This window comes from Eulemur rufifrons, chromosome 6, assembly GCF_041146395.1.
Source record: "Eulemur rufifrons isolate Redbay chromosome 6, OSU_ERuf_1, whole genome shotgun sequence".
Lineage (NCBI taxonomy): Eukaryota > Metazoa > Chordata > Mammalia > Primates > Lemuridae > Eulemur > Eulemur rufifrons.
In genome coordinates, this window is record NC_090988.1 from 97,843,267 (window position 1) to 97,869,805 (window position 26,539).

General features: G+C 57.7%; 5 protein-coding genes across 9 annotated transcripts; 1 reads left to right on the forward strand and 4 right to left on the reverse strand.

Annotated features, from left to right (window-relative positions):
* Positions 1-1,803: 1,803 nt before the first annotated feature.
* On the reverse strand, positions 1,804-4,556 carry PRDX5 (peroxiredoxin 5). Of its 2 annotated transcripts, XM_069471657.1 has the most exons (6): positions 4,301-4,556; positions 3,013-3,147; positions 2,481-2,612; positions 2,369-2,407; positions 2,158-2,219; positions 1,804-2,037 (listed from the first exon to the last, which is right to left on the reverse strand). In XM_069471657.1, exons 1-6 carry the CDS (start codon positions 4,502-4,504, stop codon positions 1,932-1,934), a joined length of 678 nt encoding a protein of 225 aa, XP_069327758.1. In that variant the 5' UTR covers positions 4,505-4,556; the 3' UTR covers positions 1,804-1,931. The 2 variants fall into 2 exon arrangements, with proteins under 2 accessions (XP_069327758.1, XP_069327759.1); XM_069471658.1 differs by lacking the exon at positions 3,013-3,147.
* Positions 4,557-4,671: 115 nt separating this feature from the next.
* On the forward strand, positions 4,672-5,873 carry TRMT112 (tRNA methyltransferase activator subunit 11-2). 2 transcript variants are annotated; one of them, XM_069471659.1, is made up of 4 exons: positions 4,672-5,253; positions 5,343-5,444; positions 5,587-5,676; positions 5,766-5,873. In XM_069471659.1, exons 1-4 carry the CDS (start codon positions 5,176-5,178, stop codon positions 5,871-5,873), a joined length of 378 nt encoding a protein of 125 aa, XP_069327760.1. In that variant the 5' UTR covers positions 4,672-5,175. The 2 variants fall into 2 exon arrangements, with proteins under 2 accessions (XP_069327760.1, XP_069327761.1); XM_069471660.1 differs by having other exon boundaries at positions 5,602-5,676.
* Positions 5,874-6,762: 889 nt separating this feature from the next.
* Positions 6,763-14,129, reverse strand: ESRRA (estrogen related receptor alpha). 3 transcript variants are annotated; one of them, XM_069471654.1, is made up of 7 exons: positions 13,917-14,129; positions 12,130-12,466; positions 8,694-8,810; positions 8,411-8,539; positions 7,829-7,996; positions 7,460-7,729; positions 6,763-7,022 (listed from the first exon to the last, which is right to left on the reverse strand). In XM_069471654.1, exons 2-7 carry the CDS (start codon positions 12,452-12,454, stop codon positions 6,763-6,765), a joined length of 1,269 nt encoding a protein of 422 aa, XP_069327755.1. In that variant the 5' UTR covers positions 12,455-12,466; positions 13,917-14,129. The 3 variants fall into 3 exon arrangements, with proteins under 3 accessions (XP_069327755.1, XP_069327757.1, XP_069327756.1); XM_069471656.1 differs by lacking the exon at positions 13,917-14,129 and adding an exon at positions 13,742-13,869; XM_069471655.1 differs by lacking the exon at positions 13,917-14,129 and adding an exon at positions 12,795-13,248.
* Positions 14,130-14,936: 807 nt separating this feature from the next.
* Positions 14,937-17,478, reverse strand: CATSPERZ (catsper channel auxiliary subunit zeta). Its single transcript, XM_069470245.1, has 5 exons — positions 17,458-17,478; positions 16,897-17,227; positions 16,012-16,091; positions 15,743-15,809; positions 14,937-15,080 (listed from the first exon to the last, which is right to left on the reverse strand). The coding sequence occupies exons 1-5, from the start codon at positions 17,476-17,478 to the stop codon at positions 14,980-14,982; spliced, it is 600 nt and encodes a 199-aa protein (XP_069326346.1). The 3' UTR covers positions 14,937-14,979.
* A 411-nt stretch (positions 17,479-17,889) lies between these two features.
* On the reverse strand, positions 17,890-25,701 carry KCNK4 (potassium two pore domain channel subfamily K member 4). Its single transcript, XM_069470247.1, has 7 exons — positions 25,440-25,701; positions 23,836-24,101; positions 20,555-20,678; positions 20,268-20,428; positions 19,893-20,079; positions 19,291-19,430; positions 17,890-18,564 (listed from the first exon to the last, which is right to left on the reverse strand). The coding sequence occupies exons 2-7, from the start codon at positions 24,022-24,024 to the stop codon at positions 18,184-18,186; spliced, it is 1,182 nt and encodes a 393-aa protein (XP_069326348.1). The 5' UTR covers positions 24,025-24,101; positions 25,440-25,701; the 3' UTR covers positions 17,890-18,183.
* Positions 25,702-26,539: the final 838 nt, after the last annotated feature.

Genomic DNA, 26,539 nt, shown 5'->3' on the forward strand with positions numbered 1-26,539 from the left:
TCACTGGAATGAGGCTCTTCTGACCTATAACAAACAAGGTGGGTCAGATAATTTCTTTCTTTTTTTTTTTTTTTTTTGAGACAGAGTCTCGCTCTATTGCCCGGGCTAGAGTGCCGTGGCGTCAGCCTCGCTTACAGCAACCTCAAACTCCTGGGCTCAAGCGATCCTCCTGCCTCAGCCTCCCGAGTAGCTGGGACTACAGGCATGCGCCACCATGCCTGGCTAATTTTTCTATATATTGTTTTTAGCTGTCCATATAATTTGTTTCTATTTTTAGTGGAGATGGGGTCTCGTTCTTGCTCAGGCTGGTCTCGAACTCCTGACCTCGCGTGATCCTCCCACCTCGGCCTCCCAGAGGGGTAGGATTACAGGCGTGAGCCACCCAGCCGGCCTCTCAGATAATTTCTTTATGGCCATTTTTATGCAGAAAGGCAGAGGGAAAGTTAACAGTAGTATTTTCAGGTTTTATGGCTGGCTTTGAGGAAAAAGGGTTCTGGTGTTTACGACCTGCCCTGGACAGTTAGGATTCCAGGGTTTATGGCCAGCCTCCGGGGAGAGGGGAGAGTGCGACTGAGAGACAGGAGGCAAAAGGTCAGAGAAAAACTGTTGTTTCTGAGGCCTTCATTTTGGGGAATTGTTCTGAGCCCCAACACCTTCAATGGCTGTGGTGCCCGGGAGGCGGAAGGCAAACCGTGTACAGGCTTAAGAGGCCCAGCAGACCTCTGGCGCCCCGGCGCCCGCTGCCAGCACCCCTGGCTGCTCTGTGCTGCAGCAGCTTGGGGCTGCTCCACCCTGTACCCCTGCAGCTGCTCCCTCTGCTGGGAGCACCGCTCCCACTGCCCCAAGGGTCATTTGCTCTGAGACATTTTCCTGGCTTCCTCCCCGGCCTCCGACCTCCGCGAGTGTGGCCTGCCCTGGCTGCTTTGCGGGCTGAGCCCCTGGAGACCACCAGGCAGGAAGGGCCCCCGGAGCCTGGTGCTGACGAGGTACACGGCAGGGCAGCTCCGCACAGTGATGAAAGCACATGCCTGGATCCCCGCAGCAGTGGCTGAGAGGCAGTAACAGCCCACACCCCCTGGACTGCTGCGAGGGCTATCACCACACAGCACTGTGCCTGGCACACGGTAAGTGCTCTGCATGTGTCTGCCCCGCTGTGAGCCCCTAAACACAGAGGGGCCTAACAATCACTGACACACGCACAGCTTCCCAGGGCCTGCAAATGGCAAGGCCCCCAGCCCCAAACCCTGCTGGCGTCCCTGACTCCTGGCCCCTCACTTACACCCTCACCTCCTCAGCTCGCTTATAGACTCCTCCTCCAGGGAGCCCCCCTGGACTGAGCAAGTGCTGACTCCACTGATGGAGCCCCTTCTGCCAATCAGATGGTCTCAACGTGCCGGGGGGGATTCAAATCTGAAAGGAAGGTGGGGCTGGGCCCGCCCCAACAGGGGCTACCTAGAGCCAAGGTTCCTACCCTGGGGTTGCCAGCCTAAATGAGATCGGTTGGCACCAAGAGACCAAGTACCAAAGGCCACAGTGTATGCCAAGCTGGTGCCTGCCTGGGCCTGGAACTTCGTGCTGGCTCTGCATGGACTTCCCTTCCCTTGCCCTCACCACTGGCTCCTTCTCAGCTCCCAGACTGATGCTTAGTGACCCCTCCTTCATTAAGTCAGGATGCCCCATGTTCTCCCTCTCAGCCCCTCCCTGCCGTTCTCACAGCTCTTGGCTCAATCTGTGACTATGTCAAGAGCCCTGGTGCTCAGCAAGGCAGCAGTTCAAATCAAGGAGACAGACATGAACCAGAAAGTGTTTATTGCAAAATCTGGCTAAGGTTCCAACTGGGTGGCCCTAGCTGAGGCTAGGTTGGGCCCCTCTGCCTAGGGCCAGCAGGTGAGAGGGGATCGGGCAGAGGGAGTAAGCCTGGGACTGGGGCCTCAGAGCTGCGACATGACATTAGGTGCCAAGCTGCAGGTGAGGCCTGTGCCATCCGGTTCCACATTGAGGGTCTTCACTACACCATCTTCTACCACCATGGAGAACCTGCCGGAAAGAGAGGCGGGCCAGCTGCAGCAGCCTGGGCCTGGGGGCTGGGATGGAGACAGGAAGGGAGGCTGGAGCCAGAGTCCCAGGAGAACACCATGGAGGACCCACCACTTTTACCTCTTAAGCCGTCGATTCCCAAAGAGGGACACCAACGAGTCATCTAGTAGTAAATCTGTCTCCTATGAGGAAACACAGAGAAAAGCATCAGGAACCTCCGGAACAGGCCAAGGCCTTGCTAACCCCCCACACTGCCATGTCCCTCCAAGTCCCTGCTTCCAAGTCTGGCACAGGAACTGCTCCGTAGGGTGGAGGTCAGGGGCACACTCACCTTCCCAAAGGCCCCAGTAGGGTCAGCCAAGAGCCGAACCTGAGAGAGAAAGTAAAAGTCACAAGAACAATCTCCTGACAGGCCCCAAGCCCCTGCAGGCCCCACACCTCACCTTGCCTTCCGTCTTGTGGGCTCGTCCCCACTCACCAGTCACAAAGACATCGTTAACACTCAGACATGCCACCACCTGGACCCCCTTGGCCTTTAGAGCCTCAGCCTGCTCCACAAACCCCGGCAGGTGGGTCTGAGGAGGGGAAACAAAGGGTCAGAAAGGGATAACTGATCAGACAATGAGAACTGTGTAAACCATTCTATTTTATTTTTGCCTTGGCCACTAGGAAGCTCAGATCTAAACTTAATGTCCTATCGTCAAGACCATGAACGTACGTGCAGAACTCTGTCTTATTTACCTGAGTCCCAAGTACCTTCCACAGTGCCTGTCACTCAGCAAGACCAGTAAGGGGTATTGGATTTAACTGCAATACCCTTTCCTCCAACATTCTTGGTACTATTATTTCCTTTCCAGAGCCTCTGCTTATTTTATGATCGCACTGAAATGCTCTTCTAACTGTCAAGTGAGCACTATGTAGAGGACTCAATACCAAAGTTCCCAATTCCTGATCCTCAGAAGAGCAGGGCCTCACCTTGGAACAGCCAGGAGTGAAAGCCCCAGGAACTCCAAACAGCACACCTTTCTTGCCCTTGAACAGCTCTGCCAGGTTCACCTTGTTTCCTGGCTCCCCTTCAAACACCTCCACTGAGGGGATGGCATCTCCCACCTAGAGGGAAGGACTCCAAGATGAGCGGAGTAAGGGAGGGATGGCAAACCAGAGCCTGGCAGCTGCGCCTGCTGAAAACTGGGCTGAAACCCGGCGGGAAATTCCAGCCCTGTCAGAGTTTCCAAGGGTCCCTCCCTGTCCCCCCCCCCACCCCATCTGGTTACCCCACATTCTCCAGGTTTCATGGTGGCCTGCTCCGCTTAAGGGCCCATTGGTGACAACAGAGAAAGAGAGAAAAGGCCTCCCCAAGTGTCGCAAGGGGTTGCATAATAGGCTATCTAGGTTACAGGAAAAGAGTTGGATAAGTGGCCAGAGACAGGGAACAGAGGAGACTGTGACAACAAAGAGGGAGAGGATCCTGGCCAGGCCTGAGTGTCCCAGCCCCACTAAGAGCAAGCGGGGTAGCAGCAGCAGATGGGAAAGTGAGGGGAGGGTGTCCAGACCCCTACACCCAGGAGAGGTAGAGTAAAGGAATCTCCTGGAAGGGGAGGGACCCGTCGGCCTGGGAGTGTGGGAGGGGCCAGGGCAGGAGACGGGAGGGAGGGAGTCAGGGGTGGGGGAGAGTCTCTGAGGAGCCCAGAGGTTGAGAGCATAACCAAGTAGAAGGTAAAGGGGTCTAAGAAGGGATTGAGAGGGGAAGGGGGCAAGATCCAAGGAGCTGGGGATGGTTCCAGAAGGGTGAGAATTAGCCACGAAAGAAGGGGGAAAGGTCGTGGAGTAGAATGGAGGGAAGACACCGCTGGGGCTCTAGGGGACAACAACCCTTTCAGAAGTTGGGGTGAAGTGATGCCCCAGTACTATCACAAAAGCGGGGGGGGGGGAGTTGAAAGGGGGCCCGGGGCAAAGGAGATAGTTCCAGAAGGTGAGGAAGACCATGGCATTCACCTGAAAATGGTGGAGACCTGTCACAGAGTGTCGCAGGGCCAATGTGAAAGGACTCAAGGGGAGAGCCCAAGGCCCCTACAATTGGCGAGAACGGTGGGGCAGCCAACGGGTCTTGCCGAGGGGATGAGTGGGACAAGGGTCTCTAGGGCGGCGAGGAGGCGTCCAGAAACCAGGAAAAAAGGCGACACCCCCAAGACGAGCGAGAGAGGGGGCGGCCCTGAAAAGACTGAGAGAGTGGGGGAGGTCGGGGGACAGGGGCAACGGTCACCTTGATTGGGGCCATGGCTGCGGCGGCGCTGCTGAAACTGTGGGCCCCGCGAGGCACCCACCCTCCCGCTCCTTCTGGTTGTCGTCTTGCCGCCGCCGGTGCTGCTGTCGCTGCCACAGACTCGGCGGCCGCACCAGCGAATAAGTAGCCCGCTCGGCGTCTCAGGGCCCACAGCCCCGCGACTCTCCCCACGCCCGCAACCATCCCGCCCCCCGGCCCGGGCTGCCGCAGGAGGCGGGGCCTGGCCCCAGGCGCAACCGCGCCGTGTAGAAAAAGGCGGAGCCTGCGCCCGGCCAGCCGCCTCCACGCCGAGGGCACAGGCGGCCGCGCGCCCACGGAGCTTCCGGGCCCCCAGGTTCATTTGCATTGGGGCGGGGCCACGACGCCATCACCACTGGGGAGGGGCCTCGGCGGCGCCGCAGCGAATTTACATACGGGAGCGGGGTGCCGCGGTTTTGCGGGGCCTAATTTACAGATGGGGCGGCGCTCCTTAACTGAAAGGAGCGAATGAAGACGGTGGTGTCGGGGCCGGTGAGGGGCAAGACGTGTTTATTTTGCATCCCGTGAGGTCCCGCGTTGCAGCTGCCTTACGTCTCACTCGCACTTTACGCACGACTGGCGGCGAGCGGGGTCTGAGCCACAGCCAGCGGGCGTGCTTCGCAGGAGCCCCCCGCCGAGACGCCTCCGCTAGCAGCGCGTGACCCCACAGGTCTTTGCCTCCGTCGGCTCCCGCAACCACGAGAAGATCCAGCAAGGTCGCCACTTCCGGTCCCCTGGCCATCCAGTAGTATAGCAAGAGGAGCAGCCCCGGAAGTGACGTTAGCAGAGAGGCGGTCTCTTTCCGCTTCCGGCCTGGTGAAAGCGCGTTTGGCGACATGAAACTGCTCACTCACAATCTGCTGAGCTCGCACGTGCGGGGGCTGGGGCCCCGTGGCTTCCCCCTGCGCCTCCAGGTAACGGCGGGGAGCGGTTTCTCCCCTCTGTCGGGTGGGGTAGGGGAACTGGGGTCCGGTCCCCGCTAACTACACCCCCGTGCCCGCAGGCTACCGAGGTCCGCATCAACCCCGTGGAGTTCAACCCCGAGTTCGTGGCGCGTATGATACCCAAGGTGGAGTGGGCGGCGCTCCTGGAGGCGGCAGATACCGTGAGGACCCTCCCCCGGCCCGTGCATGCCCTGGGAAGGGGGGCGGGCTCACCGCTGCCTCTAGTACCGCGCCCCGGAGCCCGGCCTGAGGCGGAGGGTCAGGGATGCCCAGAGATGATTTAGGTCTCTTGCCCACCCACAGCTGCACCTGGTCGAGGTGCCCAAAGAGCCGATTCAGGGATATGAGCATGATGAGAAATTTCTGAGGAAGATGCACCACGTCCTGCTGGAGGTGAGAACCGGCCGGCCGCTTCCTTACCCAGCCACCTACCTCCCACACTGAGGCTGCCAGTGCTCAGCTCTGTCCCTTCCCGCCCGCAGGTGGATGTGTTGGAGGGCACCCTGCAGTGCCCGGAGTCTGGACGTCTGTTTCCCATCAGCCGTGGGATCCCCAACATGTTGCTGAGTGATGAGGAAACTGAGAGTTGATCATGCCAGGCACCAGTTTTCCATTTCGTGACTGTGTGTGTCTTTGTTGATGTGTCTTGGTTACTAATTCTGCCATGTATATCACCAGCTCTTGTCCTCACGACAAACTGAACACACAGTGTTCTTGAGCTTGATAGTATATATTTTTTTCTCATTAAATGTTCAAAACCAAAAGCGGTTTCTCTTTGCAGCAAATATACATTAAAATAGAGTCTCTGTACAGCCCAGGGCTCTGGGCCCTGGCTTGCCCCATGTCCCTGCGCCTCCCTGGCCAAACCCAAAAATAAATATAGTGTTATTGCTGTGCAGGGCATAGAGGCAGTGCTCTCCCTACCCCCTGAGGAGGCTGGTTGGGAGCTCATGGGGGGCCCTGGCCACCCCAGGGGTCCAGGGGCTGGAGCCTGCTTGGAGTTATTGCTTCAAGGGGGGGGGCACTAATGCCCAATGCAAATGATGAGGAAAGGAGCGAAGGGGGCAGGGGCCTTTGCTCTCCAAGTCCCCCCCTGCTCTGGAGAGGGGCTAGGATTAAGCAGCAGCAAAAGCATCACCCACTGGGAGACTCTGGCCTCCATCCCCTTCCCTCCCTGAGTTCAGGCTTCTGCCTCCCACACATCCCCTGCAGCCCCCTATGGCTTCCGCAAGGCCCCCTACACTCTGGGGGAACGTTATGGCTTGCAAGGGGCAGCACTGTGCCCAGAGCCTGGGCATAAACCTTCCCAGCTTGACACCCCTTAGGAGGGGAGGGCGTGGGGCCTGCTCCCAGGAACTGATGGCATTGCCCTGGCCCTGCCAGCAGGCTGTGGCACTGCCCAGACCCCAGCTCTGCCCCCTTGGGGCTGACTGCATGCTTGGCAGGTCCTGTAGCACCCCCACCAGTCCCACCCCTGCCTCAGTCCATCATGGCCTCAAGCATCTCCAAGAACAGCTTGTGCATGGGCACCTTGCCCTCCAGCTTCACCCCATAGAAGTGGGCCAAGACTTTGCCCGCTGTCTGGCGGAGGAGGGGTAGTGTGAGCAGCAGCCTTCCTGCCCGCCGCCGCTCAGCACCCCCTCCAGGGCCGGCCCGGCCGGCTTCATACTCCAGCAGGGCCTCATGCAGGGCTTCTCGCAGCTGCTCCACAGCCTCAGCATCTTCGATGTGCACAGAGTCTGCAAGGAGAGGGAAGGGAACTATTGACCTGGGCCATCTCTGGAAAGGGCAGAACCCACACCTTGCTTGGGCACTGCTGGATGGGGCCTAAGGGGATGCCAGACAGATCTACCAATAGGCTGACCAAGGGGCAACACCCAGCGCTCTGCCCATGAGCCAGGGCTCACCCTTTCTCCCTCAATTGTGCCACTTCTTGCCCTGCCTACTCTCCCTCCCCCTAAACTGTTTACCTTTACATGTTAGCATGGCACTAGGGCTCAAAATGCTGTGCAGTTCAGGGCCTGTCCTTGGCTTGCTTTTTGACTTTCAGCAAGTCATTGTTCTTCCCTAAGCCTCAGTTTTCCTTATCTGCAAAATGGGACTGTGCCACCATCACAGAGCTAAAAACTAGAAGGCCTCGTGGAGAGACCTTTCAGTGCCTGCCCTGGACTCTCACCCGAATTGGCAAGGGCCAGGGCCTTCAGCAGGACGTACTCCTCTCGTTCCAGCCGTAGGGCCTGCAGTCGCCGCACCAGTTGCAGCAGGGCAGCCCCCAGTTCCCCCAAGCCAGCTGCCCGTGCCCCCTCTTCATCCAGGACCAGGTCCTCAGCAAAAGCCAGCTCATCCTGCAGTGGTAGTGAACGCTGGGCCACACCCAGCACCAGTACCTCCATCCATACGCTCTGCAGTACTGACATCTGGTCAGACAGCGACAGTGATGAGAAGCCTAGAGGGCAGTGGGGAGCAGGCCTGGCTGAGCAAGTGCACCAGAGCCAGGCATGGCCTGGCCCACTCAGGAAAGCCCGAAGTCACCTGGGCCCTTTACCTGGGATGCTCTTGGCCCAGCTGATAGTGACCACGATCTCTCGGTCAAAGAGGTCACAGAGGGTAGCCACAGCTGGGAGGTGTCCATCAGGGCCCGCCGGGTCAGGCATGGCATATAGCTTTTCAGGTTCAACCACTAGCAGGTGAGACACCAGTGCATTCACCGGGGCTGCAGCGACAGTTGGAGGACTAGAGTCAGGGGCACTCCAATCCATAAGGCCTCAGGGGCCATGCATCTTCCCAGAGTCAGTCCCCTGTGGCTTTCCTCAATAGCCACTGGTCTGCCAGGCAGGCACCTCACTGCAGGGAAGAGTGTTCACTATCTCCCAGGGAAAGCCAGTCTATTTGTGGACAGGCTCTGAGTGTTAGAAAACCTTTCCCTGTTCCCGGTTGAACTACTTGGTGTCTGATGCAAAAAAAGGCACTTTCACATTTCTTGGGGAAATGAATAAGATAAAGAGGAAATCTGGGTCCCAGTGCTCAAGATGACTACTGTGCTGGGCGAACAATGCCAGACAGGCCTCCCATGTCCTAGTCCCACCCCAGCCCTAGAGCTGTAGGAACCCCCCGTACCCCGCCTCACCTGTCTTCCGGGGGCCTCCAGCTACTGCCAGGGAGCCGGCAGGGAAGGGGCTTGGGAAGGGCAGCGGGTCCACCTCTGGCCGCCGCTTGTACTTCTGCCGTCCACCCCGGACACGGTCCAGGCGCACCCCTTGAATTGTAGGACAGGACTGTGTCCGTGGTGCCGGGAGTGGGCTGAGCCATTCTCCCCAGTTCCTTCACCAGGACTTCCCAGGCCTTGCCCCCACCCGGCCCCACGCACCCAGCTCCCCCAGCCCTCGCCCAGGCCCCTGCCCAGTGCTCACCCTCCTTGAGCATGCCCACCCGCAGGCACTTGGTGAAGCGGCAGGCCTGGCAGGCCTTGCGTCTCCGCTTGGTGATCTCACACTCGTTGGAGGCCGGACAGCTGTACTCAATGCTCCCTGCCAGGAAGAGGCAGGGCTCCAGTGGCGGCCTCCCAGGGCCCGGAGGGGGCCCAGCTGACAGGAAAGCCCTGACTGGCCCAGGGCAAGCACAGGTCTGGGGGTATGGGGAGGAAAGGGAGAGCAGGACGCCATGAGCAGGCGGGGAGGGGAAAGGCTGCTGGGCGGGGGCCCTGTCTGGACAAGGGAGGGGGTGGGACCAGGCAGCAGTCAGGCTGCACCTCTGCCCCAAGCCTCTGGTCAAGCCAGGTCTCTGGGCCACACTGCCCTCTTCTGATCTCAGCAAGGGCCACAATGACCTCTACGTTGCTAAATCCAATATTCAATTTTTGGTCCTCATCTTGTCCTAAAAGGAGCATCTAACACCACCAATTGCTTCCCACTCCTAGAAACACTTTCTTCTTTTGCTTCTAAGACAACACAACTCTCCTGGTCTTCCCCCCACCTCACTGGCCACTTAGTGGTTTCTGTGCATCTCCCCGAGCTCCTCCCTTGAAGAACTCCAGGGCTGTCTGTGTACCTCATTTCCACTCACTCCCATGCAATCTGACCCGGTCATGGGGCTCCCAAGTCCGCATCTCTAGCCTGAACTCTAGACTCACATACCCAGGGGCTGCAACACCCGGCATGTCTAGAAGGCAGCTCAAACCTAGCATGTCCTAAATGGACTCCATCTGTGCAGTTGCTCAAGCAGAAACCTAGGCAGTATCTTCACTTCTTCTCATACCAACCCACCCACAAATTCTGGAGGGCTTTACCTCTTCCTAAGTCCAGAATCTAACTCCTGCCCCTGCAACTGACACCACCCTTGACCTGAGTCACTGTCACCTCACCCCTCACTGGCCTCCTGCTGTCCCTGCCTCCTATTCCCAACAAAGCAGGGTCCTATTAAACCTACATCATAAATACTAACTTTGTTCTGGAAAAAAAAAAACTACATTAGATACTATCCGTCCTGTGCTCAAAACCCTCCAGTGATCTCCCTTCTCACAGTACAAGCCAAAGCAAACCCATGGCCTGCAAGGCCTGCACCCCTGCTCCGTCACCTTTTTGACCTCTGCTCCCTCTCTGGCCTCCACACGCCTCAAGCAGGCCTTTTTTTTTTTTGAGACAGTCTCGCTCTGTTGCCTGGGCTAGAGTGCCGTGGCGTCAGCCCAGCTCACAGCAACCTCCAACTCCGGGGCTCAAGCAATCCTCCTGCCTCAGCCTCCCAAGTAGCTGGGACTACAGGTATGAGCCACCATGCCTGGCTAATTTTTTCTCTATATATTTTTTTAATTGTCCAGCCAATTTCTTTTTTTTTTTTTTTTTTTTAGTAGAGATGGGGTCTTGCTCTTGCTCAGGCTGGTCTCAAACTCCTGACCTCAAGTGATCGTCCCGCCTCGACCTCCCAGATTGCTAGGATTACAGGCCTGAGCCACCGCACCTGGCCTCAAGCAGGCCTTGCCTCAGAGCACACTGCTCCTGCCTGGAGCTCTGGTCCTGACGTCTACACGGCTCCCTTACCTCTCTGCTCATAGTCACCTCAGGGAGGCCAAATCCCTCTGCACATTCCTCCTGGCCTCTGAGCCCTGCTTTATGGTTTCTCTCAAGCTTTCAGCACCATCAAACATGCTACAGATGTACTCCTTTATCTTGTTTATTATCTCTCTCCCACTTCGGTGGCAGCTCCACCAGGGCCAGGACCGTCCCCAGCACCAGTAGCAGGGCCTGGCACATAGTGGGCACTGGTGGCCCTCCCAGCCTCACCGGGTCCTGCAAGGACCAACTGAAACAACCAGCAACAGGCCATCAACACTTTCTCCAGTGCCCTACGCAGGCTTCTGCACTCAGCTCAAGACATCTTCTCAGGGAAGCCCTCCCTCCAGAACCCCAGCCCCAGCCTGCTCCCTTGGCACATACCACAGCTGTAATCGGACAATTCTGTGCCATTCATTGTTTCCTTGGTCTCCCCTTTGCTAGAATGTAAACTGCTTGAGGACCGCTCTACCTCAGTCCCAGCTATGTCCCCAGGGCCTGGAACACTGGCCAGGGCAGCGAGGCACAGGTGTGTGAAGCAACAAGGGTTCTGGCTACCGCTTACCAACATTATGACCTTGGGCAAGTCTCATAACTAACCTCTTGGACTCTCAGTGTTCCCAGCAGTAAAACCGGGATGATAAAAAAAAAAATCATATCCACAAAAGCAGGTTGTGAGAATTAAGGGGATAATATGGGCAAAACGTTTAGCATGGTTCACGGCATTCCAATGCTCAATAAACAATTACTATTTATAGCTAGCACTCAATAAATATTTATCAACAACCAACATACAGTGACGGGTTCCAGGGTGGGTAGGAGACACCTGCACCTGGACCTGCTGGCTCACTGGTCTTCAGAGCCAGGAGGGAACACAGGGTTTTTAGACCAGTGGGTTTCAGCCAAGTCAAAACTCGCTGGAATGGCACAATCAGTCGTGAGGCATCTGTCCGAAGTTCAGTTATTAGTAATAAGCAGAGGCAGCAGTCTGGTGTTTAAGAGCTCGGCTCTGGATCTAAACTGACCCAAGTTCAAATCCTGGTTCTGCCATTTTCTACCTGTGAGATTTGAACAAAGTTTCAAAAACCTTTCTGAGCCTCAGTTATGATAATACAGATGATAACTTATAGGGTTGCTGTGGGAGAGCTAAGAGCATAAAAGGGCACAAGGTAAGCACTCAAGAAAAAAATTTTAAATTATATGTGTTACATAAAAACACAAATAACAAGCCCATCCCAAGTAACATTTATATGAGTATCTTGATCACTCCCTTGAACTTTGATATACATTCCTGAGTCAGAAAAAAAATCATTGATTGTTAAGAGCAGAGATGGGTGCTAAAATTTGAGGTACCCCTCTCAGACACCCACAAAAAGCTGCCTTGTGTTGGTGCAGCTTTGGGGAAATTGAGAAAAAGGGGGCGTGTTCTATGCTGGGGGGAGGTCAGCAACTGCCAGAAGCAAGAACAAAGTTTAGGAACAGGCAGAGGTTCCTTGGAATTTTTCAGAGCCACTTATAGAAGGTGCTGGGCCTGCACTACCCAGAAACCCAGGTGGCATCCTGAGTCCGCTCTCACATCCCACTCCAATCCACCAACATATTCTGGGGTTTTATCTAACTTTTAAGGAACAGAGTGTTTCTGGGAAGTAGAAGGGCCTGGGAACACCAGACTGCCAACCTCAAGCAGTGCCCCGGCAGTCTGGGGGCCTACTGGCACTCAGCAGTGTACCCATTGGGTGGTGCCAGGCCCAGAGGGTACAGGGCAAAGGCAAAAGGGCACAGGAGTAGGGTAGGGGCTCACCCTGGATGGTCCTCTTGAAGAAGGCTTTGCAGGCCTCACAGGATGCCACACCATAGTGGTAGCCGGAGGCCACATCCCCACACACCAGGCAGAGGCGTTTGGGCAGGGAGCTGAGCACCAGCTTCCCACCACCCTGCTCGCCAGGCCCAGCCCCTTCCCCGTCCTCCTCCTCCTTGTGGCCTGGGTGGCAGCGAGTGGGAGCTGGACCAGGCGCCAGTGCCACGGAAGGCTCAGTCTCTGTCTCCGAGGAACCCTTTGGACTGTCGGGGCTGGCTGGCTCTGCTTTGATGTAAAGAGGCTCAATGCCCACCACCTGGCTGGACATGGCGCTGGTCACCTGCAGGGAGAGACCCGTCAGTTTGCAGGAAGGCACCAGGATGGGGGATGGGGAGACACCCTGCCACATGGGTTGCCCAACCCCGGGCCTGGGGCCAGGCTTCCAGACTCAGCAAGGGGGTGGAACGGGGGACAGAGTCCAAGGAAAGGCTGCCCATGAAGAGGGCCCTCCCAGCTGTTGCCATGGGAACAGAGTCTCCAGAGCCTCCAAGGCCAGTAACTGACAGCAGGTCTCCCACTTGGGAACCTAGGGAGGCTTGGAAAGCCCCTACTCCCACCCAGGCAGGAGAACAGGGGAACTTTAGCACCCAGGCAACCTTCAACCGCACCTGGAATGCCCAGCCAGAGCAGGATACCTCCCAATTTTCTCCAGATGTTGGGGAGGAAACTTAGTAATCTCCCCTCATCTGGGTATTCTCCATTCAAGTGAGCACACTGAGGCACACAGACCCAAGGGCAGCTGATGTCCTCACACGTGTTCACATACTCCTATTCACCTGGATGCTCAGGTGTCCCCACATGTCCATACATGCTCAGGACTTTCACACTCACACACGGCCTTTCTGAAACCCCAGTCCTCACTCCCGCTCACACTTGTCCTCACACACTCGTCCTGAAGCGCACACCCCATAAACACACTCACACTCAAGGCTCACAATCACACACTCAAACTCTCACTCTCACCAAGTCCCATGTTCACACACACAGGCACAGACTGGTGAAAACACCTTCAGATCTTTTCACACCTGACACACAGCCCCCCTCCTGCCCCAGCATGCCCAATCCCAGCCGCACCGGCGGGCGCGGCTCCACCTCCTGGCACTCCTGCCTGCACGGTCACTCTTACACTCCGGCTGCCGCAGAGTCCTCCACCTCCCGGGGCGCCCCGCCCCCCAACCTGCGCACACCTATGGGAAGTTGCCCAAAGTTGCTACGCCTCCCCCGCCAAGTCCCCGGCCCGCGGGGGACCTCTATCAGGTTATCAGGAAGTAAATGGGGAGAACCAAGGAGGAGGAAGTTCTCCCCTTCTGGTGCGATGACCTTTGACCCAGAGAGGAGGGTGGCCCAAGGCCCCTTCCAGCGCCCCCACGTGGTCTTCAAAGTCCCTTCCCCGACTGAGAACCCTCCCCATCTCCCACCCCGGTCCGCCCCTGGGACTTCGGCTTGCTCTCAGTGCCGGATTGAACCCTCCTGCCCCAGGGCTCGACCCCAGGCCCAAGCCCGACCCAGGCCAGGACCCGCAGCCAGACCCAGACCCTGACCCAGGCCGGCCCACCAGGACATGGACGCCGATCCCGCCTGGACCCTGACCCCGTCTGGCCCTCGACCGGGTCCCGACCGTGACCCGGACAGGCCCCAGAGCCGGACCCCGCCTGGAGCCCGCCCTTCGCCCGCCTCCCTGCCGCGCTCGCACATGGCCCCCGCAGCGGCGCTCCCCTCCGCCCCCAGACCTGAGGCTCCGGCAGGGCGGGCGGGCAGGCATGAGGGCCGAGCGGCCCGGAGTGCCGGGGTGAGCTGGGGTCCCCGGGCGGCCCCTCCTCCGCCGCCTCCTCGGGCCGCGCCGCCCCACCGCGCCGCGTCCCCTCACTCGGCGGCGCCGCTGGCTGCTTGTAGGACACAAAAGGACATCGCGGCCGCTTCCTACTCCGCTTCCTCCAGCTGACAGCGGGGGCGGGGCCGGCGGTGCGCATGCAAAGCAGGGGGCGGGGCCCGAGCCCCTATGCTAATCAGACAAGTAGGGTGGGCAGCGCCTGCGTGCCCTGAGGTGTAGGGGCGGAGCCGGCAGCGCCAGTGGGCGGGACCTTCGCGAAGGTCCCGCCCCGTAGCCGCGGAGCCTCGGCGGCGCACAGGCGTACGCAGCCGCTGGGGGGGCGGGGCCAGAGAAGGGGGGCGCCGGGAATTAGAGCGGGAGTTGGGGGGAGGGTCAACTCTTTCGTAACGGAGGAGGTGGGGTGCGCTGCGTGAGAAGAGTGGACGAGGTCGCTCAGTGGCCGCAGCTGCGGAGCTGGTAGACTACATACATATGAAAATGAAGAGGGCGGGGCAGGCGGAGAGGTTGGAATAGTCACCTAAACTTGAGGGGCGGAGCCTAGCAAGCCCTCGCAAACAGGGAAGCGCTCCCCTTTTCTCTCTTCCCCTTCCCCCAAGGTAACGCCAACGCGGCGCTTGAGCCGTAGACCCAATGTTCTCACTAGCCCGCGGAGCCCGGGGTAGGAGAAGCAGACCTAAAACATTCAAGAAGCTCTGGATTGCAAGTCCCTGGAAGGTAGGGCCTATAGGCCCGGAGGGAGAAAGCTCAAGGTCACTGCGGTGACCGAATGAAGGTCACGGGAAAGGGCGGGGCCACGTGCGTCCGCCTCACGCGGGTTGCCTTGCACTGACTCACGGACCATGCACAGGCTCTTTTATTTATCTAAGGCTCAAATTCCACGCGGACAGGGTCGGGCTTGGGTCTGGGGGCCGGGCAGGGTACGGCACTGGCTGCTGCTTGAGCCCGAGGTGGTGTTCTTAGTCTCAGACGTTCTGTCCCGTGTCCTGGCGCTTCTTGATCCCATCGATGTATCGCTGCAGCTCCTTGGTCAGGAAGTGTTCCCTGCCGATTCCTGACCGGTAGCCTAGGAGAAGGGCCAAGCTCAGCTCAGGGCAGTGGGCATCCACAAGGCCTCCCCAACCGCGGGAGCCACATGTGTGATTTGAGGAACTGCAGGGGATTTGGGGTGGCAGCAGCACAGAGTGCTCCAATCTGTATTAGTTTGGGGAACTTTGGTCTCTAAGGTGCTGGGTATTAAGGTGGAGGGTAGATGAGGGCAAGGTTAGAGAAGATGTTGCAGGCAGTGGTGGGGAGCAGTTTTGGGACACCTTCTGGACCCCCCCCACTCTAAGCCAACAGCTGGCCCTTTCTCCCTGCTGGACCTTCATATCATAAGCAGAAGTTTACCCAAATAATCCACTGTCCAAAAGGCTCCTCACAGCTCCCCCACCCACTGAGAGGGAACCAAGGCCATATTAAGACTGTCATCCCACTGGGCAAGTGGAGAAACAGCCTCAGAAAAGCCCCATCAGCTAGAAAGAAAGGGGCTGCACTAAGGCTAGATCCCAGGCCTCTGACAGTTACCCGATGCCCTCCCCACTTGGTCTTCCTGTGTCCATCCCTCAAATTTTAACTTTTATGGGGCCCTTGGAATATTTGTGGGTGCCACGGGGGTCTGATAAGATATACACATCCTGAAACCCCAACCCCACCAGGATCTCTTGTGGAAGGTTGAGAGGGACTCACTCCGGAGGGCTTTGTTGAGGATTTCCAGAGCTTCATTCTTCATGAGCTCCCTCAGGGGCAGCGGCAGCTAGAGAAGTGCAAGAGGCTCAACCAATCCCATCTCTGCCCACAGCTGACGTGCCCCACCTGCTCCCTGCAGCCCCAAGACCGCCAACCAGCCCACCTGCCCCTCCACCCTGCAATCCACTCCATCCTTTCACTCCTTGCAATCCCCAGCTTGCCTATCCCCTACCCCGCCAAAACCTCCAGTCTCCCTGGACCCTTCCAACCCTGTTCTGCTGCTCTGCCCAGTAGGCTAGATGGGGTGAGTGCATGAAGCCTTCCACCGATGTCATTGAGGAAGGTTTTTCTGAGAGAAGAGAAAAGAGGTCAGTCATCTGCAAACTCCTGCGTCTTCCCTGGATTAGAGGAGATACACAGGCACTCAGTAGAGGGGAGGGGCCTTCAGAGACCAATTTCAGGTGCTACTTGGTTAGAGTCAGCACGGGACACCACTGGTTACAACCCCCGGCTTTTGAGTCCCATCCCACCTGGGTTCCGTCTGACTCCCCACTGTGTGAGACTGAGCACCAGAGACTGAAACTTTCCAGCCCCCAAGTTCTTCATCAGTAAAACGAAGGGTGTGAAGTTTAAAGGTGATAGGCAAGGGAAGCCCCATGCCTGGCACGTAGCGAGCGCTCAATGCCTGGCTATTGTTAGATTGTTATGGGTTCCATTCCCTGTGAAGGGGGGGAAGGGGAAAGCAAGTGCCAAACAGCCCTGAATGTAGAAAGGGCTTAAAAATTGCAACCAATGACTAAATGAAGGACAGACACCCCCTCAACCAAGGCGAATCCTCAGGCAGGGAATTAACACACTCCCGTCAGCTGGCGGGATGATTCCATTACCGGCTGCCTTTGCACACTTACTTTAGTGCGTGCCTTTCCCGACCCGGCGTGCCACGGCCGGAAGGCCTGCTATGACGCCTGCCCGGTAGGGGGCGCGCCAAGAATGCCTGGTTGATTCAAAACGCGGAAGATTCGCGCTGGTGCTGGTCCCTGGGAGTCCTAGAAACTTGGATCCTATCAGCTTCCCCCATTTTACAGCAACGGAAATTGAGGCCCTGACCAGCCCCCGCCCTGTGAGTGTCCACGGCCTGGCGAGGCCACACTAACCGGCCTTCATCTTGGAATCGTCTCCGTTCTCCGCTACGTGGGGCTCCGTGGAGCTGCCTTGGTGCGGTTCCTGCTCCGGCAAGGTTTGCTCGTCCAGTTCCTCTGGGTAGCTGTTGCCCTCGTCCTCTTCATCATCCTCCCAGCTGCCGTTATGTCTGTACCACTGAGTCTTGTCCACGTAGATACCCTCTTCGTCGAAGTTCTCGCAGACCTCGGACAGCGGCAGGTTCAGCTGTGACTCCGACAGTGTGGCCGTGGTCCACAGATCCCGAATGTCGTTGGACGGGTTCACCTTGCCTGAGCCACGGTGGTCCGAAGACTCGGGCAACACCTGTGGGCCACATACAACGAGGGAAGCCAGGGGTCGCGGGGAGCTGGGGCGGGAAGGAAGAGCAGGCTGGGGGCGGGTGTCCTGAGCCAGGCCGGGGTGGGGACTCTGTCGTGGGGATTGGTGGGAGCCGCGGGAAGCCAAGGCTCAGTGAGAAGTCATGCCAAGGGCCCAGGTCGAACCTAGGATGAGTCTGGGGGCTGACCGTAAGGGGACCTGGGAAGAGTTCTTACTTTGCTAGGGTTTTCCTCCATCGTTCTGCCCCCAGCGGACCCAGTCCGCCACAGGCCTCAGGGCTAGGAGTTGGTGGGGCGGGGGTCAACGCTCCAGAAAGGGGGGAGGGGCAGGATCTCCCAAGTGGTGATCGGGCCGGTGGTGATGGGGTCTCGCGCCGGTGGAGTTCAAACTACAGGCCTCCACACCAGATGCTCTTCTCTCTCCCCCATCCCTTTCCCCTCTACCCCTCCCACCAACATCTGCTGAGGGTGGAGACACGCAGCTCATCTTGGATGATTCTGAAGCCAGACCCTACCCAGTCGCCTCCAGGCAGAGAGGCGGGCCTCAGTACCGCGGAGAGGGCCACGACTCCCTCCGCCTGGGGGTCAGGGAAGGCCCGACGTGCCCCCGCGGTGGCCGGAGGAAAGCACTCCAACACCTACTCGCGCTCACGCCCGCGGCGGTGCAGACTGTTTTCGTTTATTAATGCAGGCTTTGAGGCACAGTCGTGAGGTGTTGTGAGGGACAGGCCTGGCCAGGACGGCGAGACAGAAAGCCTTGGGGGGTCTGGAAATGGATGGAAGTGAGGATGGGGGTGTAGGGGGTAGCGGAGTGGCAACCCGTAGCCTCCTCCCAAGGCTTCAATCGCATCGACAGAGGGCTCTTTGGTCAAACAAGCCAAGCATGCCGGGGAAAGAGGAGGAACGAAGCCCTTTGAGAGGCCTGGGCCGGGGATCCTGCCCCTACACGGGCACGCCTTTTTCTCGGGGACGCCCGGGGCCTCGGGGCCGCGCAGGCTTCCTGGCGGGGTTGGGGCGGCGGCGACCTGGCGGCGCACGGGGCAGCGCGCAGCTGCGCTCGCTCTGCGTGTCCGAGGACTCGTCGATGAAGGCCAGGTTCTCGCTGGGGTAATCCAGGGCCGAGGCCGTGGGCGGGGAAGGCGGTTCGACCTTCTCTGGGGGCGCGGGGGATCGGGGCCTGCCGACCGGCTGCGCGGGACAGGGCGGTGGAGGCAGGAGTGGCCGCTCCTTCTGTGGAGGCGGTGCGGTGGGCCCAGCTCGCTGGGTCACCCGCGCAGTCACTGTGCCGGTCCAGCTGGCAGCCTGTGCGGTGAGGCCGCCCATCTGCGCGGGGAAGAAAGGCAGCCCTCGACCAGGAGTCCTTGGCCGACTCCGCAACCCCAGGAACCTCCCCCTTCACCAATTAATTAGGCATCAACTCTCTTTTCCGTGGCTTCCAGCGTCAGCGGGCGGAGACGCAAGGGTTCCTCACGCCGGCGGCAGGCTCTCCCCCATCCACACCAAAGCACCCCCTTCTCCAGGGTCCTTTCTAGAAATACTCAGTTTTATTTAAGCTCTCCCTCTGGTGCTCCACGACCTTGCACCTTTATCCAGTTCCTCAACTGGGTGCTTCAAGTAGGGTGGCAAAACAGGTAGCTCAGTTAAGTGTGAATAAGCAACCAATAAAATTTTAGCATAAGTATGTCCCGAATTAAATGTGCATTTCAGATAAGCAACGACTAAAATTTTAGTGTAAGTATGTCCCTGAGAAAAAGAAGGCATTGTTTATCTGAAATCCACAGGTAACTGAGCTTTCTGCATTTTTTTTTTTTTTTTTTTTTTTTTTTTTTCTGAATCTGGCAACTGTATCCATAAGGGCAGAGGTGATGGAGTCACTCCCCAACCTATCTGAGCTTACCACTCTGTTCCCGGTGGGGTACACAGAGGGGCTCACTCAGTCCCTGCCTCGAGGAGCCCACATTCTGGAAGGGAGACAGACTGATCAACCAGCTGCTAGGGTACAGCGCATTAGTGCCACAGTGCACGCTGCGCCAACTCAGGGGCGCATACCTCTGCCCGTGTGCGGCGGGACACTACTCGCAGCCAGTTCCCGATGGTGGTGAGCACCGAGGCAAAGTAGGCCAGGCCAAGCAGGATCCAGAACCACACCAGCGGCTGGTAGGCTGGATAGTCCTGCTTGGGGTCAGCGCCTGGGATACCACGAAGGAAGGTGGAAAGAATTTGATTTGGGGGCAAGCCTGTGAGCTGCTGGCTCACTGCCCTTCTTCCCAGCTCATTGAGAGGGCTTGCCCTCCCCAGGTCCTAGAGTGTCCAAATGCATGCAGGAAGATAAGTGTGATGAGTTGAAAGTGTGCAAGATAAGAGCATGCAAGAGGGGGGCTCACCTGCAAGGATGTGATGCATGTGAGAGGTGCACTGATGTATGTGTGAGCATGCATGAGACGCAGGCATGCAAGAATGTAAGTGCATGAGGTGTGGCATTCATGCAAGAATGCAATGGTGCATTCCATGATAGCTGTAGGGGTTGGAGCGATCACATGTAAGTGCACAAAGGCCACATGGAATTTGGAGGGAGGGGTGAGAGTGTGGACTCCCTGGACAGGAATAAGGAAAGTAGATAGGGAGGTGCAGTGCAAGAAGGGCAGCCTCACCAGCCACATAGTCACCGAAGCCCACGGTAGTGAGCGTCACTATGACAAAGTAGATGGCCTCCAGCTTGCTCCAGTCCTCCATATAGCAGAACACGAACGTGGGCGTGAGGACAAAGAGCAGGCAGCCAATCAGCAGGAAGAGCATCGCTGATAGCACTCGCACCAGCTCCGGTGGCACGTGCCACTTCTGCGGGGAGGAGCGGTAGGCAGGACCGAGGAGACACCAACAACTTCCACTCCCATACTCCCCACTCCCACCCCAGGAGCCTGCAGGAGAGGCTTGTGCAGTGTAGGGGCGCGCGCTCACGTGCCAGGGACAGAGACGAGGGTATCCAGAGCCCAGCACAAGGGCGTGCAGGGCATGGAGCAGCTCACCAAGAAGATGGCTTCGATGTGACCGATGCCACGGCGCAGGGAGGAGCCCAGCCGGTCCCCGACCCCTGCCAGCAGGATCCCAAACAGCGGGATCCCCACCAGTGCATAAAAGATGCAGAAGAGGCGCCCAGCATCTGTGCGCAGGGCCACATTGCCATAGCCTGGGCAGAGGGGTGATGCAGGAAGTCTAGGGGCCACCTGGCATCCCCTACCTCTCCCTGCACCTGCCCCCTTGAGAAAGCTCCTTGCCCCTTACCCCCCTCCACATGCCCCATCCCCTCCCCCACCGATGGTGGTGATGATGGTCCCTGAGAAAAAGAAGGCGCTGCCCAGGTCCCAGGTTGAGTGGCTGCTGTTACTGGTCGAGTTGGTTTCTGGGTTCGCACCCCCTCCCAGGGCATCAGCCACCTCCTGCAGGACAAGGTGCAGAAGGAGGAACCTCAGTTCTTCCCTCCTGTCCTGGTCAGCTCCCTGCCCCTCCAGTCTCTAGGGTGGTCCCTTCCCTGCCCCTCTCAGCTCACCCCTTTCCTCTGTCTCCCAGAAGGTAGTCTCTTACAACAGAGGATGGAAATCAGGTGAGCTAATCCACTTTTGGGCAAGTTTGTTTGATCTCCACAATGCTTTAGAAATATTTGAGCTATCTGCCCCCTAATTTCAGACAAGGACCAGACTGCCTGGGTTGAAATTTTGATGCTATGTGACCTTGGGCAAATTATACTCTGTGCCCTGGGTTCTACATCTATAAGATGTGGATGATGGTAATAGCACGTACTTCATAGATTTGTCGTGAAGAGTTAAAATATTTGCAACAAAGTAAGTGCTGTGTGTCTGTTAAATAAGTTTTCACCCAGTGATCATGCCCTGTGATTTCCACAGACCCTGCCACTCCCATTGCCACTATGGAAACTGAGTTTGAATCTTTTGCCTTAGAAAATCTAATGAAAGTTAGGGACTTTCCCTCCAAGAAGGTTCATATACCACCAAATTTCACATCCAATTGTAGGAGGGTCTCACACACACACACACACACACACACACACTGTCCTGATGAAGTCTAAGCCAAACCCTCTGCTGCATAGTAGGTGCTCAATAAGTATTATTACATGAATGAAATGTCCATGTGTCTGCCCCTCTTGCCAGCCTACAGGTCCCTCGATGGCAGGATCTGTATTTTATTGTTTTTATTATTATTATTAACATTATTTTAGAGACAGTATCTCCCTCTGTCACCGAGGCTGGAATGCAGGGGCATGATCATAGCTCACTGAAGCCTTGAACTCCTGGGCTCAAACGATCATCCTGCCTCAAGTCTCCCAAGTAGCTGGGACTACAGGTGCACACCACCACATCCAGCTAATTTTTCTTATTTTTTGTAGAGATGTGGTTTCGCTATATTGCCCAGGCTGGATTCAAACTCCTGGGCTCAAGCGATCCTCCTGCCTCAGTCTCCCAAATAGGCCGGCTAGGGTCTGTATTATGAGAGTGCTTGCCCTAAGTGATAGGAGGTCAGAGGAGCTGTGCCCCAAGGAGCACAGAGGCAAGGCACAAGGCCAGTGTCTATGGGAATATCACAAGCCACCTCTTTCCTCCTGACTATAATTCATTAGCAGGACCCATTCCAAATTAATCTTCCTAAAGTGACTACTCAAAACCCTCCATGGCTCCCTGCTGTCTGCAAAAGCATCTAAACTCCCCAGCCCAGCATTCAATCCCTTTTCCAAACCGGTCCCAACCTCCCTTTCCCCAGTCTTCTCTCCTGCGACTTTAATTTGGCACCCCATGTTACAGCAACCTTCCCCTCAGATTTTCTGAGACAATTCCATTTCCCATAATAATTTTTAATAAGGGCAAGAAGTGAAATATCTGATTTAAAGTGATTTAATTTGTATTTTGCAACACTTTTTCCAATAAATTCACTACTCAGGGAAAAAAATCCTTTGTCATCCTGTGTGTTCTAATTTTTGCTTCAAATGACTAGGCATCTGCTAACTCCATGTTCTGCAAAGCACTCCGGAGCTTCCCAGCTTCCACGGCTTTGCCCATGCTGTTCCTCTGCATGGGAGTCCCTTGCCCCCAATCCCTAAACTCTACCCCTTTCGCCTGGCTCATTTCAATTACCAGCTCTCCCCAAAGACCCCTGGCATTTCCCTTCTTGGCCCCAGCAACTAGCTCAGCACATAATAGGTGCTTAATGGAGAAGGAAGGAAAGCTTCCTTTCCACTGTCACCTTGCCTAAATGTGACATTCTCCAGGGCAGAGTCTGCATCTGCTCCACCCCAATATTCCCATCCCATGGCATATAACACTACAGCACCTAGCACACAGTAGGTGCACGATTGATGCACAACTAATTCAGGGACTGAATCTTACTGTGGAAGAGAAATAAAGCAGCTGTCACCCATCCTTCTGGGTCCTGCCCCTCCTTTTCTTATTTTTTCTTATTTAAGAGAAAAGCTATTCCATTGTGAGGATAAAATAGGTCAGATTCCTTCCCTCCCTCTGCCCTGTGGTCAGGCCAGACACACCCTCTGCCCAGGCCTCTCTGAGCCACCTCCAGCATTGTGAAAGTGTCAGAGACAATCTTGGGTGACCTTTATCCTGGCTCCACCCCACACTCATCTCTGCCCTGGGTCCTGCTGCCTTGGGAATCAGGTGGAACACTGAGGCTTCCATGCCATTGGCTCCTCCCTCCACAAAGAACAGGCAGGGAACTAGGGGTACTCTTCAATCAAGTAATAAACATTAATTTAGTACAGTTAAATCTTTTTTTATGACAGTGATTTATAAATCAGAGAAAGCAACAGAGGTGCTCTCCTGCTTTCCTGACTGCACCCCAGAAGGCTGAAGCTCCAGCACTTTCTGCAGTCCCCGATGGAGGCTGACCAAAAGTGCCTCAGGGAAGCCTGTCTCTGACTGGCCCACTCTCCTTCCCCCCAAGGTAAACATGTGTCCTTGGGGAAAGGGGTGCCTAACCTGGCATCTGTGGGATCCTGGAACCCTGTACATGTTAATATGCACACTTTTCCAGGGCAGAGGGAGAATGTTCACAGTGTTTGGGGGCTTTTCTAAGGCATCATGATTCCATAAAAGTATAGGAACCAGTGTAGGTAGGGTTACCTGATTTAGCAAATAAAAATATTGCATGAGACATACTTATATTAAAAGGGCATTTGTGGTTTAGCTGAAATTCACAGTTAACTGGGCATCCCAGATTTGATCTGGCAAGCTAGACCTGTGAGTTAGACCTGTGCAGAGGTAACATATCCCATGTACCACAGCCATTCATTCATTCATTTTTCCTTCATTCAACCACCATCACACACTGAAGGAGACACTCTAGGAGCACAGTCCTGTGCCACCGCATGGCAAGGAAAACAAATGACCCCATGGCTGCCATATTGAAAATATAGAGACCTGGATTCCAGCCTCTGCCCCACAGCACCCAGCTGCACCCGGTCCTCAGGGGTACCTGTCAGAAAGCAGCACCCCAGCATAGGGCCTCACTGCATGCAGCTAGCACCAGGGGGTCATAGGTGACTGCTGAAGGGGCTCTGGCCCATCCACGCACCTTGATGAAGAGCCCCAACTCCTGGTCGCTCACACACGGATGGGCCCTCAGGAACTTCTCTCGGACCTCCCCCAGCTCCCACTGGGCCTGCTGCTCGTGGGGCTGCTCCAGGGCCTGGAACACCAGGGCACCAGACACCAAGTAGAGCAAGACCAGCGCCAGCAGGGCCAGTAGCGTGGTGCTGCGCATGGCGCGGCCCGGTGCCGGGCCAACTCCACTGCTCGCCTGGAGAGGCCGGGCGGGGGCCTCCTGGGGAGCTGTGGTCACTGCGGGCAAAATCATGGATGCTGGGGTCAATGAGATGGCCTGACACCCATGCCCTCCTCCTGGATCCCCTACACACCCAAAGATCCCTGCTGCCCCCAGCCCTGCTTTCCACAGATGACCCCCATGGCCCTCTCGCTGGACACTTGGTACCAGGGCACACCCAGACCCCCCACCTAGGGCCTCCCCCTTACCTCCCCTGCCCGGCCCGTTGGGGTTGGGGACTCCGGGGTGTGAGAAGAGTAGAGGGCACCGGGAAGGGAAAGGAAGGCGAGAGAGACTGAGCCTGCCCAGGGAGAAGCAGGGCAGCGAAGCAGCGTGGGGGACCTGAAGGGAGCTTGGGGAACCGGCCCTCGAGGAGGCGGCCGAGGGGGCGCAAAGGGAAAGCAGGAGGAGACACCAGACCGCGCAGGGCGGGGACGCGTGGTGGCGGGGCCGGCTCGCCGGCTGGGGCTGTAGCAGCATCCTCGCGGCTTCTCCCTCCCCTCTCATCTCTCTGTGCTCCCGGCTAGTCGCGACAGGTCGGACGCGGAGCCTCTAGGGTCCCCCTGCGCCCCGCCGGGCTTTCGAGGAACCCAGGGGCGGGTTCTGGCCGCTGTGCAGAAGCCAGGACCGGAGGGAGGGAGGGGGAACTCCCGGTTCCGGGAAGGAGTGGGGCGGGGGTCGTCAAGGGCCAGAGCAATGACAGCTGTCAGTCCCCGGGACAGCGGGCGGCGGCGCCCACGCGCACACACGCCCTGACACGCGCCGCCACGCGCGGGCACCCAGACTCGCGCGCCCACGCTCCACCCTGTGGCCCCAGCCGCCCGCGCCGCCCAGGCTGCCTGCTCGCACCGCACCCGCAAGCTCCCGCAGACTCCCGGCACCCGACCCCCATGGGCGTGCCGGCCGTGCACACGCCAGACCACAGGGCCGCCGCGTCCGCCGCCTCCCCCCGTCCTCACGCCGACGCCTCGGAGCGTGACGGGCGGCTGGATGCACGGTGGCACCACTCCCCTAGGCGCCCACACGCGGGAGGTGGGCGCCCCGACCAGTCCGTCGCATCCCCCCCCCACCCCCCCGGGCGCCCCTGCCCGGGAGTCCTGCCGCGTCCCCGTGCCCGCCCTGCACTTACTGTTGGCCTCGCTGCGGCAGCGGCTGCAGCCCGGGCTCCCGCACGGCCTCGCCGGTGCCGGTGCCGGCTGGGCCGCGGAGGCGGCAGGGGCGGAGCGGGCGGCCGCTGGGGCTGGGACCCCCCCTCCCGCCACTAGGAGCCCCCCTCCTCCCTAGTTTAACCCACCCATCGCCGCGCCTCCCTCCGTTCAGCGCCCTCGCCGCAGGCGCCACCCTCAAACCTTTACCTGCCGCCGCCCGGCTCCCCAATGCGGGGGGGCGGGGGGGTGGCAGTGGAGCCAGAGAGGGGTTGCAGCTGAGTGCAACCTTCTAGTCTCGGACCGCAGCCCAGTGGCGTGGCCAGCGGCACGGCCCTGACCTGGGCATCAGCTGGCCCACCTCTTCAGACAGGCATCACACTAATCTGGCATCTCTCAGGCCCATTACTGGATTGGGAAGGGCCCTCCTATCTCCGCCCCTGGGGACAGCCTGGCCCTTGGGCTCAGCACTCAAGGGAGCCCCCCCACACACACACCGCCAAGGGCTGGAGGGTATCTCGCTGAGGCCACCTGGAATTGGCAGATGTGGGGGTTGGGACCAAGCTTTGGGAAGTCACTGCTGGGGCACCTCCTGTCCCCACTCCCATATCCCCAGCCTTTGGTCCTCACCTCTGTGCCCAGGAATCAGCCCCAGGGGCCTGGGCTAGAGCTGCCTGCCAATCCCAGCAAGGAACTGGAGTCAGCTTTCTCTCTCCCACTGTCTGAACAGCCAAAGCCCTAGTGGGTCCTGAACCCACCCTTCCCTGCTCTCACGCACTTCTTTACAACCTCTGATCTCTCCAAAGACTCTCTTGCTTCCTGGGGTCCTTGGCCCTCATAGTGGGTGGTTTTAAGCCTGAGCTTTAAGGCTGACCACCCCTACCAGTAGGGGACCTGGACAGGTTACCAAACTCTGGAGTCTCCCTGTTCCCACTTACAGAAAAGGGATGATTAATCATCACTTCGGGGTGCTGTTCTGACCATTAAAGAGGTCAGTGTTTATAAACGTTCAAAACAGAGCCTGGCTTGCACAATACAGTGCCCTACAAACGCAAGCAATTTTCCTTTCAACAAAAAATGATCGCCCAGCTTCAAGCTGATTGTCTGTGATGCCTTGAGGCCCCGCAGGTCTGGTGCCCAAGATGATCCCAAATGAAAGGTGTCAAGACAGGCCCAGCGCTAAGCCCAGGGAACTCTGAGGAGCTGCGCCAGCCAGGTTATGTGGGCAGGAGACAGACCCTCTAATAAATGACTCCCAGGCATAGGACAGGTCTCTCAGAGCTGTAGGAGCAGAAGACAGTGATGGCGCT

What these genes read in the sequence shown, in the direction of transcription:
- PRDX5 (XM_069471657.1), bottom strand. Translation starts at nt 4,504, where the DNA reads ATGGTTGCGGGCGTGGGGAGAGTCGCGGGGCTGTGGGCCCTGAGACGC. An exon ending in CAGCCATGGCCCCAATCAAG is followed by an intron (nt 3,148 to 4,300) that starts GTGACCGTTGCC and finishes CCTTCCCTCTAG; the next exon opens with GTGGGAGATGCCATCCCCTC. An exon ending in CCCACAAGACGGAAGGCAAG is followed by an intron (nt 2,408 to 2,480) that starts GTGAGGTGTGGG and finishes TTTCTCTCTCAG; the next exon opens with GTTCGGCTCTTGGCTGACCC.
- TRMT112 (XM_069471659.1), top strand. Translation starts at nt 5,176, where the DNA reads ATGAAACTGCTCACTCACAATCTGCTGAGCTCGCACGTGCGGGGGCTG. An exon ending in GCTTCCCCCTGCGCCTCCAG is followed by an intron (nt 5,254 to 5,342) that starts GTAACGGCGGGG and finishes CCGTGCCCGCAG; the next exon opens with GCTACCGAGGTCCGCATCAA. An exon ending in TGCACCACGTCCTGCTGGAG is followed by an intron (nt 5,677 to 5,765) that starts GTGAGAACCGGC and finishes TCCCGCCCGCAG; the next exon opens with GTGGATGTGTTGGAGGGCAC.
- ESRRA (XM_069471654.1), bottom strand. Translation starts at nt 12,454, where the DNA reads ATGTCCAGCCAGGTGGTGGGCATTGAGCCTCTTTACATCAAAGCAGAG. An exon ending in TGGAGGCCCCCGGAAGACAG is followed by an intron (nt 7,997 to 8,410) that starts GTGAGGCGGGGT and finishes CTGTCGCTGCAG; the next exon opens with CCCCGGTGAATGCACTGGTG. An exon ending in CCTGGCCCTTGCCAATTCGG is followed by an intron (nt 7,023 to 7,459) that starts GTGAGAGTCCAG and finishes CTCTCCTTGCAG; the next exon opens with ACTCTGTGCACATCGAAGAT.
- CATSPERZ (XM_069470245.1), bottom strand. Translation starts at nt 17,478, where the DNA reads ATGGAGGAAAACCCTAGCAAA. An exon ending in TGGAGGAAAACCCTAGCAAA is followed by an intron (nt 17,228 to 17,457) that starts GTAAGAACTCTT and finishes TGTGGCCCACAG; the next exon opens with GTGTTGCCCGAGTCTTCGGA. An exon ending in GGGCAGAGCAGCAGAACAGG is followed by an intron (nt 15,810 to 16,011) that starts GTTGGAAGGGTC and finishes GCACTTCTCTAG; the next exon opens with CTGCCGCTGCCCCTGAGGGA.
- KCNK4 (XM_069470247.1), bottom strand. Translation starts at nt 24,024, where the DNA reads ATGCGCAGCACCACGCTACTGGCCCTGCTGGCGCTGGTCTTGCTCTAC. An exon ending in AGTTGGGGCTCTTCATCAAG is followed by an intron (nt 20,679 to 23,835) that starts GTGCGTGGATGG and finishes CTTGTCCTGCAG; the next exon opens with GAGGTGGCTGATGCCCTGGG. An exon ending in ACATCGAAGCCATCTTCTTG is followed by an intron (nt 20,080 to 20,267) that starts GTGAGCTGCTCC and finishes TCCTCCCCGCAG; the next exon opens with AAGTGGCACGTGCCACCGGA.